Below are 20119 nucleotides of genomic sequence, written 5' to 3' on the forward strand. Positions count from 1 at the left end.
TTTTTGTCTATAACATATTTTTCCACTTAATAACTCTTACTAATTTGTAGCTTAAGTTAATAAAATATAATCTATTACAAAATTCAATGACTATTTTTGCCCTGTTTAATATAAAAAGAGAAGAACCCTTCTGTGTCATCAGATCTGAACTTGTGTATCTAAATAACATTCAAAAGCAACTTCTTCATGCAGTCAATTTTCTACAAAGCCTAAGGTTTTTTGTTTTGTTTTGTTTTCATTTTGTTAGTTTTGTTTTTCCAGCAGATGAAGCTGACAAAATTAATTTCAGAAAATTTCGCTACATATTGCCTCTTTCAAAATAAGAACTATTTCTCACAGTTCCCAAAAGGAACATTGCTTGCTTTCAAGACAGACAGTGGCCCACAGCAATACTGAGAAATACAGAGGCATAAAGTTGATCTATATACTTACATACATACGTACATATATATATATATATAACAGTTTACTACTGTATCTGGATACCATATGCACCCTCCATAAAAAAATAAGTAAATAAAATAAAATAAAATAAAAATACAATATGGGACAATTATTGTCTCCAATGAGATGATGAGATTCCATAAGATTCAGTGTCACATTTTGGCTAATCTAGAAATAAGTTTTCAGTCTCAGCCTCGTGGTTCATTTATAAAAACTCGTCTCAACTTTTCTATTGCTTGTAGAAACAGAAATTTTGTAACAGCATCCTCTCCAGAGGATGTTAGAACATGAATGTAACACTACTGTCTAGCTACTCAAGTTTACTTCAGTCACAGCCCCTGAAAAAGATTCATAACTTATATAAAGTAATGTATCTTCACCAAGCACCTGGACAGTTACAACAGCCAGCTATAAAGACTGAAAACTTGACTGTACTAAGAACATTCCTCTAGCTGTCCTTCCAGAAGGCAGTTTAGGAACTGAAAAGTCCAGTAACATTTTTAAGTTCTTTATAGTATTTCTCCATACTCAAGTTCACTGTGGACTCCATGAACTCTATTTATACTCCACTTGTATTTTGGGCCATGTTTTTCATCAAAATCTGTCCCTAAAATTTAAACCATGCTTCAGCATACATATGGCTACTTCTGTTCTTGTCTCTCTTTTTCTGATGCTTTCAGCTTTTTTTAAAAGCTGGTGACCTTCTTTAGAACACAAGAAATGTGTATTGATGGCAGTGGGAATGTCACAGGAGAACAAGGGAACTCTACGGTCAGAGTCATTATATGAGCAGAAAGCTATTAGCTGGCCAAACAAATGGATTTATCTGGGGTCACTAAGTTCATTTAAGGTCTTTTAAATTAATCTATGCTGATCATAGTCAATGCTATAAGGAATATATGTGACACAATCAATAAATAAATAAATAAAACCTGTCTTTTTTTTACCAGTAATTAATTAACCCAAAAGAATGACAGCCACCTGGGAATCTCTAAGCTTATTCGAAATTTTACCAAACGGGACTACGAAAGATCAGTTCACTCCTCTCAGCTAGACCAAAAATTAGGCACGTTAATTAAAGTTGTTCTCATTATTTGGATGTGCCTTTTCTCACTGAAGTTTTGTTTTGTTTTTGTTGTTTTTGTTTACAAGGAAGGAGATTCCAACAGAACACTAACAGCAAACATTACACTTATCCATCGTTAGTTGCAGACCTCTTCTGTGGATATTCGGTATATAAAACAACACAAACTGTTTTATTGTGCCTATGTGACCTGCAAGTCACACTGTACACCTGTGCAGGTGTATATGCACACACTTCAGTATGAATTATGGCATGTAGCACATGATGCCCTTACACCTTACCATGATGTTCATGGAAACGAAGCTAACATTAGCTAAGGAAATTGCCATAGCCACTGCGCTTCCCAGGCAGTTCAGAACGCAGAAATGGGCACAGTTCTGTCTCTGCATGCACCCAGAGGCATGTCCTTGGCATCCCACGTCCTTTCCCTTTCCATTTATCTCCCTGCAGACTGTGCCCTTGAGGCTTTCTCCCCATGCAGTCACAAGAAACCTTTCCACCTCTGTAGTCTGGTGCTCACACTCAGATTGCCTTCAGATTGACTTCAAATCCTTTCTGTGTGTACATTTGATGTTGTACCATGCTGCTTTCTTTACCAAAATATCGCATGGGACCAAGAGTACACCGCAGCAGGTCCTTGCCCACCCTCAGCCCCACGCCCGAGCAGCAGCAGCGCAGCCCCCGCTGCCCCCCCCCAGTGCTTCAGGAAACGCCCCTGCGAGGGCTGCCTGCCTGCCTGCCTGCCTGCCTGCCGGGCAGCCGCTAGATGGCCGCCCAGCCCCGGCCAGAAGCCTTCACCCTGCCAACACGTCTCCTCCCTGCCTTTGCACGGGGCCTGGCGGCGTGTTTGAAGAGCAGGGGGCGGCCGCCGCCTCTCAGGCCTGGCTGTGAGCGCCTGGTGCCCGAGAGCCTGTCAGGGCCAGGGCGCGGGTTGTGTGAGGCGCCCTGCGAGGGGGCCGAGCTCGGGAGCGAGCTCCTTCATCGCTCGTTGCCTGTTACCTAATCACAGGCGCAGTAATTAGCTGGTCTTTGTGGCTGGGCGTGTTAATGGGCCTGTTGGTAACTCAGGAAGGTCAAGATGAGCCTTGCGTGCGGAGGAAGCACAGGGTATGTGGGAGGGTAAGGCAGGGACACAGCGGAAATGGGACAAGGACCACAGGCTCCCAGGAAAACACAGTTCTGGGGGTATGAGCATTCTCCTTGCCCCAGGATAGCAATGAACTTCCCTCCACTCCTTCCCCCTCCAGCCAAAAATAAATAAATAAATACGGTGTAAGCACCCCCTTTCTGGCAGTTCTGCCATACCAAGCAAGCACTTTTTCACAGAAAGCAAGAAGTGGAAAAGACTTGAAGCAGAGCAAGGGGGAGATCCTGAAGCAGCGGGCTTTTCCACTGCTGGATCCTGAAGGAGCCCCCCAGCCCGGTCACTGTGGGGACACCAGTGTCAGCGCGCCCTAACGCAATGCGGGCAGCTGACAGGACTGCAGCGGCAAGGCACAGAGCACACAGCTGCAGGAAAATACTTTCCATTGCTCGCAGCAGTCACAGCAGAATGTGATTTTGAAACAGAGTTTTGTGGCATAAAACAACTACAGAAAAGTTCCAGTTTGCTACGCTGCCATGAGCTGAGCCGTCTGAACAAATTATCTGAAATCTTTACTGGTGAGGGGCCACAAGCAAAATATAAAATAAGACACAGATCACTTACACTCACACAGAATTTCTTAAGTTTTCTCTGCAAGGCCTGAGAAGAACCTGATAACCCCTAAACACAAATCCAAATAGAGCTAGGAGCACTGGTTCTGCTTTTGTCAGAAAGCTGTCTCCACTGTTTTTAGTCACCTGAACTGACACTTACAACAGTGTTTGTCTGGTAAGCTGATACAACAACAGTCTGCAACATGAGGAACAACCCTGCACGCCCTCAGCACTACTGTTTGCAAACAGGGTCATATTCAGCAATAGTTGTCAAACCACTAACATGCTGTCTTCGCTAAGATGTCATTGGTTGGTGTGCGGAACACTACCTGTTCAAGGCTGCAAGACCTTTTAGATTATTCTTTAAAATGTTATATGCATGTTCCCATACAAATAATATCCAATTAAAGACATTCCAGAGGGGGGAAAAAAAGTCACTAGAGGTCTAGAAAAAAAAAAAAAAAAACATCTCTGAGGACTAGAAGAAAAAAAAAATCCTTGGGGAATGATTACATTACCTGGGATCAGTTACTTGAAGGCACAAGAGAACAAGGGGGCCATCCTGGCAGACTTTAAGTACAGAGGAATCTTCCACAAGAAAAAATAGGCAAAGTAGATGGACTTAAATTGCAAAAACAGAATTTCAGGCACTTTTAGCGGTAAGGAGAACAAAGTGCTTCCGATAGACGGCCTGGAGAACTTGCAAGTCCTTGCCCACAGAGGTCCTCACAAACAAGCTAAATGCTTTTTCAGGATGTCTTTGTATACTTGTGATTGAAGTCACAGCAATATATTGTATGACTTTTCTGTCATTCTTTCTGTTGCATGATTTTATGCAACACTCTGATTTTGTGATAGTAAAAGGATCATAAAATACAAGTTTGTAATTCATGTCGGCTGTTCTCTAATGGAACATATAGCAATGTTCCCCAATTTGCAGTCATGATACAGCCCCACGAGAACCCTCATTTTAATGCACTTTTGCCCTTTCTCTTTCCACACCCGGCAGAATTAAGAAAGGAAGAGCTAGGTGGTTTTCAAAATTAACTGAAAAAAAAGAAATAGTATTGAAGTTCCAGAAATCAGCTATGTTTAAGAATGAATAAAAATTCAACAGATACAAAAGTGGTTCATCTTCACTAAAATCTTAGTTTCAACCACATGCTTGCACATTCTTTGAGATTAAAAAAACTAAAATGCATTATTATGGAAAACATGCTTCTCTGAGAACTTCCACGATCCACACAGCCACCTATAGAGGCAAACAAATAATTTCAGATGTCTTAGTACAGCCATGTCCAAGCACATCTGCAGAAAAACATGGAAAAAACACGTGAAAAATAGGCTCAGTAGAGTCTACCCAGACAGGTATGAAAGATGATGTCCTCACCACACTGCTACTTGCTTATTAAAATATAATCCATATTGACTAATTTAAATCAGCTAGAACACTGACACTTCTACTGGTTTTAGGCTATTAAATATAAGTGCATATTCCCATCATGCACTTCATGTGTGAAGATTCAAGAGAGAGAAATTCCATCTACCAGAGAAAGAGGGTGCAGATGCCCTTGACCCAGAGGAAAACCTTCAATTTTTCCACCTCCTAAACTGTTGTTAGGTTAAGCATTTTATTTTCTGCAAAATGTGAGTTCCGAGCACCAGCACTCACCAACAAGCAACTCTATGTTTTAATGTTTTAATCTGCCATAATGTTCAGCTCCCCAGCAACACCCTTGCCCCCCCTCCCCCCCCCCCCCCCCCCCCCCCAATCCATGATTTCCCAATTATTCTGGTTATGATTTTGTGAAAGTTAACTGAGGTAGCAGAGACTAGGCTAGCTGAGGATTTAATTGCTAGGTACAAGTACTTTCAGAGAAAAGAAGCACATAATTTCTAGTGCATGTTATGTAACGTAATTGGGGCAAATGTTATTTCACAAAATACTTCTATGACTATGACATGATCTCCACTTCATGGAGAGAAATAAACACACAACTGCCATTCACTAATTTTGCATTATTCTGGATCCTCAAAAATGAGTGAAAAGAACACTTTATTTTCTGCTGATGCAGACTTTCTGGGTGTACTTAACATAAACACTCAACTGTGCCTGGTTGGGTGGGGCTGAGGTTTAGCTTTTTAAACGTCTTATACTGTCATTCTGAAACTTACTTACAGGTGTGATCAACTTTGCAGGATTTCCCTTTCATGCTGGGAGCAACGACTGAGCCAGCATGCAAGGAGCAGCACAGGAAAAAATTAAGTGAAACAATTATTCATTTTTAACTACAGTTCCAACACCACTCCCATGCAAACTGATGGTAAATCTTCCATCAAGAAGCAAGGGTTCGAGGTCTGACCCAGAGCTAGCACCCATACGTTAGTGACCACTGGGAGGGTCAGGTGCAGGTCTGGTACAGGAATTTTTAACTTTGGTAGAATCTCCAACAACTTGTTCCAGAAACAAATTTAATCTGAGCCCAGGATCTGCCTTAAATGAGAATTGTCCCATACAACTCTCACGGTGTCCTTTCTGCTTTAAGATGCTTTCCGTTCGCAGTCCCACTGCTAATTAACTGTTGTATAACAACAAAGCCAATGTGCCTTTCAAAGACTGACCATCAGGACTTTGTGACAGAGCACTGAACAAGCAGTAAAGGGGAATGATTCCTGCTTAAAAACAAAACAAAACAAAACAAAACAAAAACACATAGAATAAGAAAAAAAAAATAAAGACAGAAGACAAGTCGTCTTCTCCCTCTTTCAGAGGACAAGTCGTCTTATCCCTCTGTCAGAGAAGACAAGTAAACAGTGTAATTTCAGCTTCCCCAGCACTTTACGTATAAAAACTCTCTTTTGAAATACAGACAGCAACCACAAACGGATCTGTAGTAATGTCTCTGCAATCAAAACAGCTCCGGGTACATCTGCATGCCTGGGGGCAGATAAATGAGAGTATCTGGGGCTGACACCAGCTAGCCACATTAGCACTGTTAAAACTAGTAAGTCACGAAAAAGATGGTGCATTAGCTTAAGCTGCCTTGCAGTTACACAGCTATACAGTTTTCAGGCTCAGATGACCAGGTCAAAGCACAGACAGAAGAGTTGTGTCTGGGCTTGACATACCTTCCACGTGAAAGGTAAATTAAAATCGAACAAACCTCCAGAAACATGTGTAACTAAAACTGGAAACAAGAAAGGCAGCCTGTACTTCTGGTCCCCTTTAGCTTTTCATCTCATTTATTTTTACAAACTTCACCCTTGTGAACTCTAAAAAATGCACAGTACATTGTGGCAAAGTTTTAAAGATGGCCAGGATCAAGTAGATGCAAGTCCAAGCCTTTTTCCTAAATCACTCTCCAGGTCACCTTCATATAACTCAAACACAAATAAATGCACACACAGCCACTCAGAACAAGGAGTCAAAGGCAAATGACTGACAGTGTTTACATTCTCCTGTCGTGTATCATCAACAATAGAAACAGCTATACCTCAGCCACAACTAGTCAAACAGGCCAGATCCTTTTTTGTAATGCACACAGGAGCAACGTACAACCTGCATGAGTGTGCCTGAACAACGTGGGAAATCTGCTTATGGAAATCCCTCATGGATTATGTTTGTGCCTATCTGTTAGACCAAAACTCTATTCAAACTGCAGGGCTTGTTGTAGCCCACTCAGACCTCCACCTTCATCTCAAATCCCAAGTCTAACAGCACGGCTAACAGCAGAGTATTTCTGACAATTTAATTAAAGCATTTCCAGGCCAGCATGCCACGTGCCAGAGAGGCTCACAGTCATAGAACAAAAGGCAAGTTCAGCAGCCAGCTACCTTGGAGCAAAAATGAGCAGAAACATTAGCCAGGTTTGTTTCTGACTTCATATAAGGAGTTAGTATTTTGACATCCTTTCCAATCCTACCGCACAAAGTGTAGGGATTACAGTGTTACATGAATCTACATGTTCTGCAAGCTTTTTAAATACAATGCAGAGAATGTGTCAGACATAAAATGTCATCGACTTAATTCATTTGGTTATCAAAACTCTGAACAAGTTAAAGCCATCGTTATTCCATTTCCCAAACCCAAGCAGATATGGAGCTGCTTGATTTATACAGATGATGCTTACAGGAAACAAGCTTTTTCATTTTGCTGACTCTGAACAGGAAATTTCATGCATGCAATTGTATCAATAAAAATCCTACTTCTGATTTGTGGGAACCCCTCCACTTTCAGTTTCATTAAATTTTTGCCAGATTTTGATTACAATAAGGAAATGCAGTTAAGGGCATTGCAGTTGATTGATGGATGGGGGGAGAACTCATGCTGGTGGTTAGACTGCCATTATTTTGTGGTTAATATTGTTTCTTTTCTGACTCATTGTATTATAACAATGACATTCATTCAGAAGGGAAGGAGAAGTTTTATTAGGTTGATTTCCCATAACAGAAAAAGAGTAGAGGCCACACACAAGGCTAAGGCTGCAAGTGACATATATGAAAATGCTTTCAAATACAGTTAAAAATGCTTTGCTATTTGTCCCACTTTGCTCTGAAGTGTGGTTCAGAGCCACATCAATCTCATTCTGGGCATGGGCAGAGTCAAATGGGATGAAAAGCATAATGTTAGGAATACTTACACCTTCTTTAATGCACCTGGACAGATTTGTTTGTTTGCACCCCGCTATAGATGAATGGTTTGATGAAATGAGCAAAGCACAAGGAAGCTTCTTCGGGAGGACTAATAAAACCCTGGTTATTTTATCAATAAAGTGTTTACATAGACACACACAAAATCAGTAGAGAAGGGTGTGAAGGCTGCTTGATAACCTGTGTGAAAAAGATCGGTCCTCTGACTAAGCATCAATGTATATCATAATTGCCAAGGTGTCACGCTTGGGTGATACAGACCTGTTCAGTGCCTTGTCTCTACTAACCTGTTCTCAAAAGGCTGCCCTCAGGTGGATAACAAAGTAATTCAGATAGGCTCAGAGGACTAAAGTAAAGGCAAGACTGAAATAAGCATTTTCACAATTTGCAATTGCTTTCAACATTCTGCACTACATTTTTAGCACTTCTACCCAGTAGATATTGTAGTTTAACTACAGCTACCAAAACTTTGTTAGCTTGGGCTTTAATGTCCCATAGCATCATACTCTCACTGTACTTCAGGAAGGGAACCATCTTGCAGCAACACACACTGATGTGCATGCTGTCCTGGTTTCAGTTAGGACAGAGTTAATTTTCTTCCTAGTAGCTGGTAGGGTGCTATGTTTTGGCTTAGGATGAGAAGAGTGCTGATAACATGCTGATGTTTTAATTGCTGCAGAGCAGTGCTTACACCAAGCCAAGGACGTTTCAGTTTCTCACTGTGTCCGCCCAGCGGGCAGGTTGGGGGTGCAGCAAGGGAGGGGACAGACCCGGGACAGCTGACCCAAACTGGCCACAGGGGTATTCCATACCATATGGCGTCATGCTGAACAATATATAGGGGTGGCTAGCTGGGGGGGGGGGGGGGGGGGGAGGCTGCTCAGGGTTAGGCTGGGCATCAGTCAGTGGGTGGTGAGCAATTGCATTGTGCATCACTTGTTTCGTACACATCATTACTAGTAGTACTATTATCATCATTATTGTTATTATTGTTATACTGGGATGCACGTAGACGTGGCACAGCTACTGCAGGTCTATGCCATCCTTCCACAAACACTGCACCCCTGTATTCCCTGAGGAGAAAATCAAGCCGGACCTAGTTCACTTTCCTCTTGGGCACCACTGCCAAGGGGCACAGCCCTGCTTCACCCAGCTCCCAGGCTGGGCCTCGGCCCTACCTGCTCCGCTCCCACTACCTGAGGCAGGCAGGTGGCCGCGGCTGTCCCACAGACCACCACAGACCTTTCTGCTCCCTCCTCGCTCCGGCTGAGGTGTGTGGTGTGGGGCCTTCCTCTGGCTGGCCCTCAACCGCATGCAGCCAGCTGCAAGGTCAGTGGTGCCTCAGCTAAGCGATGAAAAAAACCATCGAGACTTCAGCCAAAAATCCTTTCATAAACAGTCCAAGACCTGGGACACACTTCTGCCTAAGATGCTTCTGGTTGCTTTTACACTGCCCCAAGTTTACACAGGGTGCCTGTTTTCACTGAGAACGTAAAGTGCCAGGCAGAGAGAGCAAAGAGCTGTAGGGGAGGCCCGTGCAGCCTCACTCCCTCAGGCTGGCAGGGAGCCATTTCGTGCTGCGGCCAAGAAGACCCACAGGCTGCACATGAGACCGCTACAGTGCTCCCACGAAAACACCACCGCTTTCAAGGCCTGGCCTACTTTGCAGCTGCTGTGCTCGAGTTCTCACCTTGAAGTCTCAGGCTCAGCACCCGTGAACCCCACAAGCACTGGAGCTGTGGCAGTTTCTCAGGGGCCCCTTTGACCTTTTGAGAGCTGCGAGCGCCGGCTGCTTGCTGCAGGGGGGCGGCCAGGCACTCGCTGGCGGGTGCCAAAACCACTCCTCACTTCGGGTTTAAACCTCACCTCCCCATTACAGCGCACACTTTTTACAGATACAAGCGTTGGTTTTTTTTGGGTTTGTCTTGTTCCTTTATTCTGCTACAGTGGTTTTTGAGTCTCTCTCCCCACCACCTGCCGCCCTGGTCCAGGGTCCCCAGGCCCACAGTGAGGCCGCGCCATGAGTAGTGCCACCGCCAATGGGCCCCACAGCCACTGCCGTCTGCACCACCCGGGGAACCCACAGCAGGCAGAGGTGAAGGGCAAGGCGCAGGAAGAGCTGGGGCAGGGGGGTGGGCAGGAAAACCAAGGGGAGCAGGAACAGCACTGAGGAAAAGGGGGGCTGGAGGGGCATCGGTCAGCAAAGGTCCTGTGTGGGAGGGCTGAGGCGGGTGCTGTGGGGAAGGAAGAGCTCCCGGCCCACCACGGTGCACCGAGGCATCAAGCATCAAAGTGTGGCTAAATCCTAATCTGAAATACGTGTTTTAACTGGTTCTGGCTTCTGCAGGCAGAATCCGCTCTTTGTCTTGAGCATTAAATGGTTTTCTTTCTCTCTGCATCATCCAGCACACTTCCATAGCGTAGCTGGTAGGCTGAGTATTGTGTTTCCCAGCTCTCCTCTCTGGTGGGAAAAGGCTTTGCTCACTGAGCCTTTTATAGTCGTTCATCCTATTAAACCGCCTTGCTTTGTTGTCCTCTGAGCCCTCTTTAATGCCTTTGCAGTTTTCAGCAAGTTTAGTGAAAAGCAGAACTTCACGCTGCCGTTAAAGAGTTCTGACCCCAGCCACTTGCACTGATGAACCATTTCGAGTTAAAAGATTTGGCGTTCCTTCACCATCTCCATTGTATGGACCAATTCCTCTCCCTCCCACCTATATTATTTATTAGAAAAGAAAAATATGACCACTTTTCCATGAGAAATGGTCAAACTGAGATGAAAGGTAAAGATTTTCTCAAGCAACACTTGCAATATGTAAAAAGACTAGGAAAAAAATAAATACAGTAATAGAGTAAGATGCAAAATGTATTGAATTTCTAAGACAAGGGGAAAAATAAAAGAGAGAGAGAGAGAACTCTTTTTGAAATGGAGTTGTAGGCAGCTTTGAAGTGATATCTCTATGCCAGCATAAAGGATTTGCTCAAAAGGTGTGATCGGATAACCCTGTACACGCCAGCTACAAGCAATTTCTTATCTCACGCTTAAACCAGCAGTAAAAGTGGGAGTTGCAATGGATATAAAAACAGCTACAAGGGACTGGTGTTTGGGAAATAGCTCAAGTTTATTCCTCATGCAACAGGCATCTGAGTGGCCACCAGATTAGAAGAAAACGTTAGACCGTAGTTGTGTCTTCACTGAAAGGAAGAAAGATAATAAGATAGACTTTTGGTGAGCTGTTTTTCCATAACAGCTCCTTTCAAGGATGCATTTTTCAGCCAAGATCTCAGTCATTCTTCCAACTATGAGGATAGAGTTTTCTGTACTGCTAAAAAACCTTTTTCTGTTTGATTTTTCCATCATATGCTAGCTGTGATACAGCAGCATCCAGGTATGAAAGCACAAGGAGATATTGCAAGTAGCTGGGCAATAAATGACCTGGCAGACCATCCCCCATATTCAGAATGCCATAGAAAGCAATCCTTCAGATAGTACCACAAAATACAAAATAATCAGCTGCAAACAACCTTGTATATATATATACACATATGTATATATAATATATATATATACATTATATACCTTTGCAGGAAGGTGAGAATTCACAAGACCTTGCCTAGAGCTGCTCAGGAAAGAGCTGCAGTTCTAAGGATACACTTCACAGCTGCAAACCCTTGACTTTGTGCCTTAATTATCACAGAGGATTCTTTCCCTTCATTTCAGGTGAAGAATATCAGATACTATAGTCTAATTCCTCACCAATCCCAAACTGTCTCTGAAACCTGTTCTTGTGCACTCTGAACCACAGTTGTGCCAAATCTAGTTTTCACATCATGTGAAAATTGTTATTGCACTTTCTCCATAACCATATAAATTCTGTTTTCATTGCTTATATAAATTCACATCCCCACCTTCACGTTATACAACTGTAGGTGCTCAGTATTGAGGCGTACTTGCATGAGGCCGTATTCCAGTGATTTATGCCAGTGTCCTGCCAAGTCAAGAAGTCTGGGCTTATGCAGAGCATATGTATGCTGAAGAGAGCAAAAAAGCTTTTAGCAGATAGCTCAGACCGCCACCTGAAAGTTTCAGCTGTCAGCACTGATTCAAACCAAAGACTTTTGCTAGGTAGTGATTGTTTTCATGGGTGATTCCACAGAGCCTAGAAGATAATTTTAGCTCAGTATTTACTCAGTGATTTCCCCCCAGCCTGTGGTTTCCATATGTTCATTAGTTATAAAAAAAAGTGCAGTCTGAATTTTGAGCCTGCTTGTAGCTGAGAAGAGTAATTATGAATAGGCATTGCAAAAGCTACGTACACATGTAAATATTTAATCTGGCTTTGGTCACGTTTCGCCAATGAGCCATGCTGTTGTATAGTTACTGTACAATGAATTTAAAGATGGATCTTCTCCAAGTGATCATTCATTTAAGCGCAGGGAAAAAAAAAAAAAAAGAAAGAAAAAAAAAAAAGCCTTTGTGTCGGGTTTCCATTATGCTACTGCTAAATCAGGCTTGGTTGCAGAGGTTCACAGAGGGTTGACAGAGCTTTGTCGGCTATGCTTTATTAGGACTTTTCCATGCCCAGAGAATTCCTGGGTGTGGCTGATGTGATTTCCTGCCTTTTTGTGCTGTGAAGGTAGTGGGGATGGCTCTGAGGGCAACAAAATAGTTCCAGTTTAACTCAGGGAGGAGATTTTTTGGTAGGGTAAGAGATCTGGCTTAGCAGAGCTTTGCTTGGTGGGTTTTATTTTGAGAATGTTGCTCTGGCACAACATCTCTCAGGATTTGTGGGTGATTACTGGACACACAAGGAATGTGCCCCTCTCTTCCTGTTTGGGAGCAGGTCCTTAATATAGTAATTTTCTTTAGTCGTTCACGTAAGCCTACATTGATTATGTTCCCAAATTCCCTCCCAAAACACATTATTTTTGTTAGTAGCTTGATTTATCTTTGATTGAGTTGATTGAGTTTCAGGTCTCTCTAGACACTTTTTATTTCAGCATAAAACTTGTACTGGAACAAGTTAGCTGCATCACAAGTTCTTACATCTACCTCCTGTGTACAAGGTGAATTTAATTACTGTTAATTGTTATAGAAATAGAACTTTAAAAAATCCTAGGCGAAGAGTAACAATTAAATATTACTCAGGTAGAGTAATAATTAGAGGGAAATGTCCTGACCCTATGCAATTCTTGCAGATTGCATAAAGAGAAATAATATTCTATGAGAATAAATTACACCACAGAAAATGAACAAACTCTCCCCATCTGTGAATGCAAAGATGGGATTAGAAATGATTATGAAAGCAGATGACAGGAACTGAATTTAGATGGACTTTGCTCGTTTCTTATATCTTGAAGGTTCAGTTGTAGTTGGATTCATTTCCTTTTCCAAGAAAAATAATAAGGAGAATTATTAAAAGGCAGTAAATATTTTCCTGGGGAATTTCAAAACCCCGTAAATGAAAAAAAAAAAAAAAAAAAACTGTCCTTGGGGAATTTCCAGCATGTCAGAGCTGAGAAGGTTTTGTAGTTCTGTTCTACATACCCAAATTTTTGATGCTTTGTCAATCTGACCTTTTGTACACAAAATGCAATCAGCATTAAGATCTTCCAGGCCAAATTAGGAATCAGGAAACATCGCAGTTGGGCAGTCCTTGTCGTTCTTAGTTGAACGAATAAGAGAAGGATGGATAGCAGTATTTTTATGTTTTTTTTATGTCCCCTGGTCTTGGTCCTGACTGCCTGCAGTGCCCAGCAAGCCCAAGGTGTGCTCCTCCTGCCGTGGCCGCAGGGCATTCTGGCTGCAGCCCCTCCATTGCCCAATAGACCCAGCGCTACACCTGGGTCCTACACGGGCGTAGGGAACTAGGGAGTTGCCCCGGGAGCAACAGACGGAGCTTATGATCATCTTCTATCCCTGCTTTTAATCTTTGTGGTGGAAGAAGAACTAGGAACAAGAATATAAATGAAAGGGCCAGGTTACTCCCGAGAATTCAGGCTATTTTATTTCACTGAGGGACTTGGTATAAGTTTAGTTTTCCTTTTTTTTTTTTTTTTTTTTTTTTCCTTTTCAGTTCTCAAAGCATGTTTTCAGCCAGGTTGTCACATGGCCAGCAAAAGGACAAAGCCACATGCCCTTTCAGTGTCTATGGAAGGTACTCTGGGATCTGAGGCGGGTGCTTTCTGCATTACAGGCTGCAGAACTGAGTGCAACACGCCTGGCCCAACTGCTGATTTATGTCATGGATGTGCGTGGCTGAGGAGCCGCAGCCTTCTCCCATAGGAAGTGAAGAGAGGTACAAATGGCCTTTTTTTTCCAGCAGGAACCCTAACTTTTATTATTGCTATTATTTTATTACAGTTATTAGTCCCAGTGTGATTTTTTTCTACATGCGTAGATGTAGCCAGTCTATGGAGGAAATAGCTTTCAGTTGTCTCGATCGGGAGCGTAGGAAATGCTTCCCATGGCTCAGAGCCACGCTCTGCTGCTTGCATGCCTCTCGTTGTGTGAATTGCGTAGTGCTTTGAGCTCCCTACCAAACTTGGGCTCCCACCACACAGTTGCTTTTACGGGGGAAAGCAGTCATTTCCCCCAAAGGCCAGCAGTGCAATTAGACAAGACAGATAAGAGAAGGATACAGGAACAAAGGCAGAGCGAAGGGAAGTGACTCACCTGTAGCCATCAGCTCCCAGAGGCTGCTGGCAGTCACTGGGGGCCTGTGGCACAGCCGTGCTGCGACATCGCCCGTCCCTCGTCACAGGATCTCAGGCCCAGCGGGGACGAATGCCACAAATGCCCTTAAGGCTTCCGGAGCGGGAGGACCCCTCTCCCCTGGGTGACAACGTGCCTACCAGTCCAGGCGAGGACTTGAACCTAACCCATAAGTCACGTCCCTTGAATATTGCCTGTATTTACTCACCAGCAGCACGTTGAGGCCTCAACTTGGACTTTCAAGGTTCATATGCTTCTGGTGCTCTGCACAGACGTGACTTTATCCCTGGGATAAAGCAGTGCTTTCCCTCATGGCTGCCAGCACCGCGCGTAAGCCATCATTGCCCAAATGAAGGCCTGAGCCAAGAGGGACTTTATCTTTTGCACAAACACAGATTTGACATTTTTTCCAGCTCTGCTCAGGTCACTAATTAAAAGCCTAGGAAGTGAGCACACATGAAATCATTCCTTCCGTACAGGCAGACAGATGGAGAGAAATTCCAGCCTGTTTCCACTCTTTTGTCTTCAGGGCATTTTTGGAATTTCCTTCAGGAAGTGAGGTTGCGACCCAAAGCCTTCCTCACCGAGCAGGCTCCAGTTTCCCACAGTAAACCTTGCACAGCGATGACATACGCTACGAGAAGGTGAGGTTTATCTTCACACTCCAACTGCATCCTGTACAAGCTCCGTGAAACTTAAAAGTAAGACCGAGAGGGAATGGCAGCAAGAGAGGAAATGGAAGTTGAAACTTTGGAAGAAATAATACCGTATCTGTACAGCTACCCAGCCAGTCCGTGCTGCCGCACCCAACGGGGCTACAGCTGCACAGCTGAGAGCACAGGTCTGCATTTCAAAAACCTCCTGATACTTGCAGTGAGCTAAAAATTAAACTTATGAATGCTGTTAGCGATATAAACTAATTATTTCATTTACTCTAGGCAGTCATGGCAGCACTGTCAGGCGCCTTTTTTTGTTCTGTTTGTGCTTCACTACTTGTTGGAGGAAAACTGCTTGCGGTAATGCTAGTGTAGAGATTATTTTAATGGCAGTTCAGCATCTGCTGAGGAAAAGTCAGAGTCTAGCATTCATTTTGGATTTTACATGATATTGTAAGTGGCATCCTATGTCTTCACGGATCAAAGACCCCACAAAACCGGCTTAATCCCAGTGCCAAAATCAAGGAATTCTTTCATTTCTGTCAACAACTTCTATCAACAAAACCACACCCAGCACAAAACTCCCACAACAGTACAAAAGTACCAGTACTGTGATAACAGAATCTTTAAAAAAAAAATCAGTTTATTAATGTTTAGAAGTCAATAAAGCTATGTGCAAATTGAACAATAAAAGTCAGGAACATTTTAAATACTATTTTTTAAACCAGAAAAAAAAAAATCAGTTTAATTGCACTGGAAATTTTACTACAAAGGCAATAAATTTTCTTTACAAAATACCACTTCTAGGAGTTGCCAATAACTGTAAATCAGTCAATTGCTCTCAGCTATCCCAGATATACCACTTCTGTTACAGTAATACTCTAGGTGCATGAAGACTCCTGCAACATATTAACTTATTTACATTGTACACATTCAACCCCATTAGCACAGGTTAGAAAAACAGAGGAGTAAAAATGACGCTGTAAAACAAATACATTCAATTTAATGATAGGTACTTCTTCCACGAACTGATAAAATACAGACATCTTTGCTGAAATTATAAACATGAATACAATGTGCCAAAATGTATTGCATTTTGTTATGGAAGTGCATTTATCTATAGCCATTTTGCTTCAACTCTCCTTGTATTCTTCTGAAACTCACTTTTCAGTTTTTCTGACCAATCTTGACCTTTGGAAATACTGTGCACCTGACACTGACCTTCCCCTTCAGTTTTCAGCTCTTTTTACTTCGGCAAAAATGCTGCTGTTGTCAATAGTATCTTAAACTGTTAGATTTACTCTCAGTCACCTTAAACAGAAATGACCTTTAGTTCTACCACGCATTTATCATGATAACACAGTTTTTTAATGCTAATAACAACATGGCAAACAACATAGGGAGCCAAATGCTGCTCTGAGCTACTCCACAAAAACTGACGCAGTCAACAGAATCCCATAGGTGGACACAACTGCCAAGTCTGCCTGGCTCTTGGTCTTCAAATGTAACACGGACCAACAACAGAAATTCACAGCTATGATCTCGCTAAATAAAACCCCAACAGCTTTGGACTCTGCACATAAAACCTTGCTACTTTTCTAAGAACTCTGGAAAGTGATGCCAAATTATGGTTGTACGTGCTCTAAATTATATTTGTGTGATCTCTTCCCTTGTTATATGTTAAACAAACACTTCTGACCAACTATACCAGAGCCACTGCTAAACTCAGTACAGAAAGACCTTTGTGTCAGTGGTTTGCTGCAAGTAAAGGAAAAATAACTTCACATTCTTCTCACAGGGGAAAAAAAAAAAAAAAAAAAAAAAAGGTTCATTCTCCCTCTCCTTTCTCCTCCCCCACTCTCTTTCTCTCACACACACCAGGCATCATTTCACCAAGGCATCAGTCTTTCAGAGTTACTAAGGAGATTTCAGGATATGAATGCGCCTGACAATCCTGAGCTGCCTCAGTGCAAAGACAAAACATGCTCCAGGGAAAAAGATTTTCAAGCCAGAACAGTCTGTCCCATTTCTTGAACTCCAGCCTCGCAAGTGCACCGTTTGCCTCATTAGAACTAATGCTACTCGCTCACTTGGCCCAGCGCTGACGCGGTGAGCAGGAGGCGCCTCAGCTCCCCCATTTCAGAGGAAGGCTCTGGAATACACCTCCACGGTTACTCCTAAGAAGATGAGGTAACATTGCCTGAAGACATGATGGTTTCAGGATGGTCGCCTTCCTCCTTCTGTGGGTGGGAGGAGTTGTCAGACTTACTCCTGCTGAACTCCATCCCTCCGATGATTGGCCTCTTGAATTTGGTCCCCGAATCTGCCGGGGGACATTTGCAGCAGCACAGGATCTTGATGAAAGCCCTCCGCATTTCTTTGTTTGTTAACGTATAGATGATAGGGTTCGTGGCTGAGTTGAGCACAGCCAGTACTAAGAAATACTCTGCTTTATATAGGATTGGGCAGGTCTTCACTTTACAGCCCACATCCAGTAAAAGCAGGATGAACAAGGGAGCCCAGCAGGCAATGAAGGCACTCAGAACTATGATCACTGTCTTGAGCAACGCCAGTGACTTTTCTGAGCTCCTAGTAGCTTTGGTAATGTTTTTGCGAAATGTCAGCCTACGGCTCCTAGTCCTCACCATGGAGTAGATCCTGCAATAGAGGACGACAATAGATAGCAAAAGGCCAGTGAAAACTGTGGTGCAAAAGAGAATATAGTGCTTGTGGTAGAGAGGCAGCACGGTGGAGCAGTTGGACAGGAGGTCGATGCAGTTCCATCCCATAATCGGGAGTCCCCCGAGTATCACAGAGATAACCCAGCAAGCACTGATCAGCAAGAAGGAGCGGAAGCTGTTGCTGCCATTGTGGAGCTTCATCTTCAACATGGTGATGTATCTCTCGATGGCAATGGCCAACAAACTGAACACAGAAGCAGACAAGGCAACAAACATGCTGCCTTCTCTTACAAACCACTGGGAGGGGGTGAGGCTGTAGGTTTTGTGTCCAGAGAGCAGGAGGTTGGCAGTGTAAGCCACACCAGCCAGCAAGTCTGAAAGAGCCAAGTTCCCAATGAAATAGTACATCGGTCTGTGAAATTTCTTGGTTTTCCAGATGGTGAGCAAGACAAAAATGTTCTCTAAGATTATAAAGCAGCAAATGATGATAAAAACCACCGACGTCACTTTTATTCCACTGTCCGCATTCTCATTTAGCTTTCCCGTGTAATTATAGTGCTCTTTGATGACATAGTTGACATCAGTGTTGGCGAGGCTGCTGACCACCTTCACGGGGGCGCTGGTGCCGGAGCTCATGGTGCCAGGCTGGGCGCCGCTTCCCCGCGGCCGCCGGACCGAGACGCCGAGCAGAAACCCGGGGCTGCCCGCAGCTCGCTGCTCCTGCACGCACCCAGAAACTGCAGCCCTGAGAACAGGAGGCACAGACAAAGCCCGGAGTTAAAAAAAGGTAAAGGAAACAATGCAACAAGCTTGAATTGGTTCGGGATAATCTGCTGATTGAATTGTGCACCAGTCGCAAATGCAGTCACACTGAAATAAGTTTTACTCGTCTATTAAAATGCACTTAAGAGGTGGTCAGGCATGTTAAACAGCTAAAGCCAGTGGGACAAAACGCAGTTCTGTCACACAGGGCTGCACAGGTAGAGCTGGGGTCGGCAGGGGCTGGCTCATTGCACTTCTTTAAGTGGGAACGCCGTCAGAGCTCCCAGCAGTAAGCACCTGGATCTCTTCCGTGGGAAACACGCCACAGACACAACGGCAGAGATTGAGCGAATGAATCAGGCTTCATTTGGTTTAACTGCAAATGCACAGAAGCCTGCACAGAAAGTGCGTGACAGACCTGCACTCTCCTCCTTCACTAGAGCCTGGATGCGTTTGGGAGGGGGCCGGTAGCAATACACCGATGCCATCCCAAGGAGCGGTGCAGGCAATTCACTGCTGTGGGAGAGAGCATCTCAAAGCTGTACAGAGGAAAGGCGCCCCCGATAAATAAAAGTTAGAGCACGCGGTATTAAGTTTAGAAGAAGAAGAAGGAGACCCGAGTGAGTCGCACAGCAAGCCCCTTCCCTGCGCCTGCAACAAAGCCGAGGCAGCCGGTACCTGGCGCTGGCAACCATCGGCGCTGCGAGCTGCAGGACCCGGCCGGGCTGCCCGCAGGAGCCGCCCCAGCAGCCGAGCGGAGCTGCGAGGCCGCCAGCCCCCGGCCGCAGCCCCCCGGCCGCCCCCCGACCCCCTCTCACCGTGCTCAGCCGCCCGCCTCCGCCCCCCGCATCTTGCGCTGCCGCCGAGCGACTCCGGCGGCCGTGCCCGGGGCCGGGCGGTTTTAACGCCGCCGCCGCGGCCGCTCCCCCCCCCCCCGGTTTCCGACCGTCCCCTCCCAGCTCCTCCCTGCCCGCCGCCGGGAGCCCGGCCCGGCCCCGCCGCCTCCTGCCCGCCCCCTCGGCCGGGCCCCGGGTTCCTCCTCGCCCCTGGGCAGCCTCGGGCCCGGCCGTCCTCAGACGGCAGCGGCGGGGCTCGGGCTGTCCTGGCGGATGGGGGACGTGGCTCCGGGCACTCGCCAACCCAAACGCCCCCATGGAGTGGTGCTTCCATGTTAAGGAAAAAAAAAAAGGAAAAAGAAGGAAAAAAAAAGGCAAAACAAACAAACAAAACACAGGAGTCAGAAGGTGTTTAATAATAGGAAGAAAAGTTCTATTTATTTATTTATTAACAGTGGTACCAGGGTCATTATATAGAAGCTACAAAAGAAGTTGTGGGTTTAGGTTTTATAATTCCTTCTTCAAAGAAACCCACCTCAGCGAACCCAAAAGGGTGATTCCTGATAACCCACAGCTGCTCTTACTGCAGAAATGTT

At 44.5% G+C, this 20119-nt stretch overlaps 1 protein-coding gene across 1 annotated transcript; it reads right to left on the reverse strand.

The window, feature by feature from the left end:
- Nucleotides 1-17076: 17076 nt before the first annotated feature.
- On the reverse strand, nt 17077-19568 carry S1PR1 (sphingosine-1-phosphate receptor 1). Its single transcript, XM_032192222.1, has 2 exons — nt 19506-19568; nt 17077-18670 (listed from the first exon to the last, which is right to left on the reverse strand). The coding sequence occupies exon 2, from the start codon at nt 18559-18561 to the stop codon at nt 17422-17424; it is 1140 nt and encodes a 379-aa protein (XP_032048113.1). The 5' UTR covers nt 18562-18670; nt 19506-19568; the 3' UTR covers nt 17077-17421.
- Nucleotides 19569-20119: the final 551 nt, after the last annotated feature.

The sequence above is a fragment of the Aythya fuligula genome, chromosome 8 (genome assembly GCF_009819795.1).
Source record: "Aythya fuligula isolate bAytFul2 chromosome 8, bAytFul2.pri, whole genome shotgun sequence".
Lineage (NCBI taxonomy): Eukaryota > Metazoa > Chordata > Aves > Anseriformes > Anatidae > Aythya > Aythya fuligula.

Coding starts and splice junctions, on each gene's coding strand:
- S1PR1 (XM_032192222.1), bottom strand. CDS start 18,561: ATGAGCTCCGGCACCAGCGCCCCCGTGAAGGTGGTCAGCAGCCTCGCC.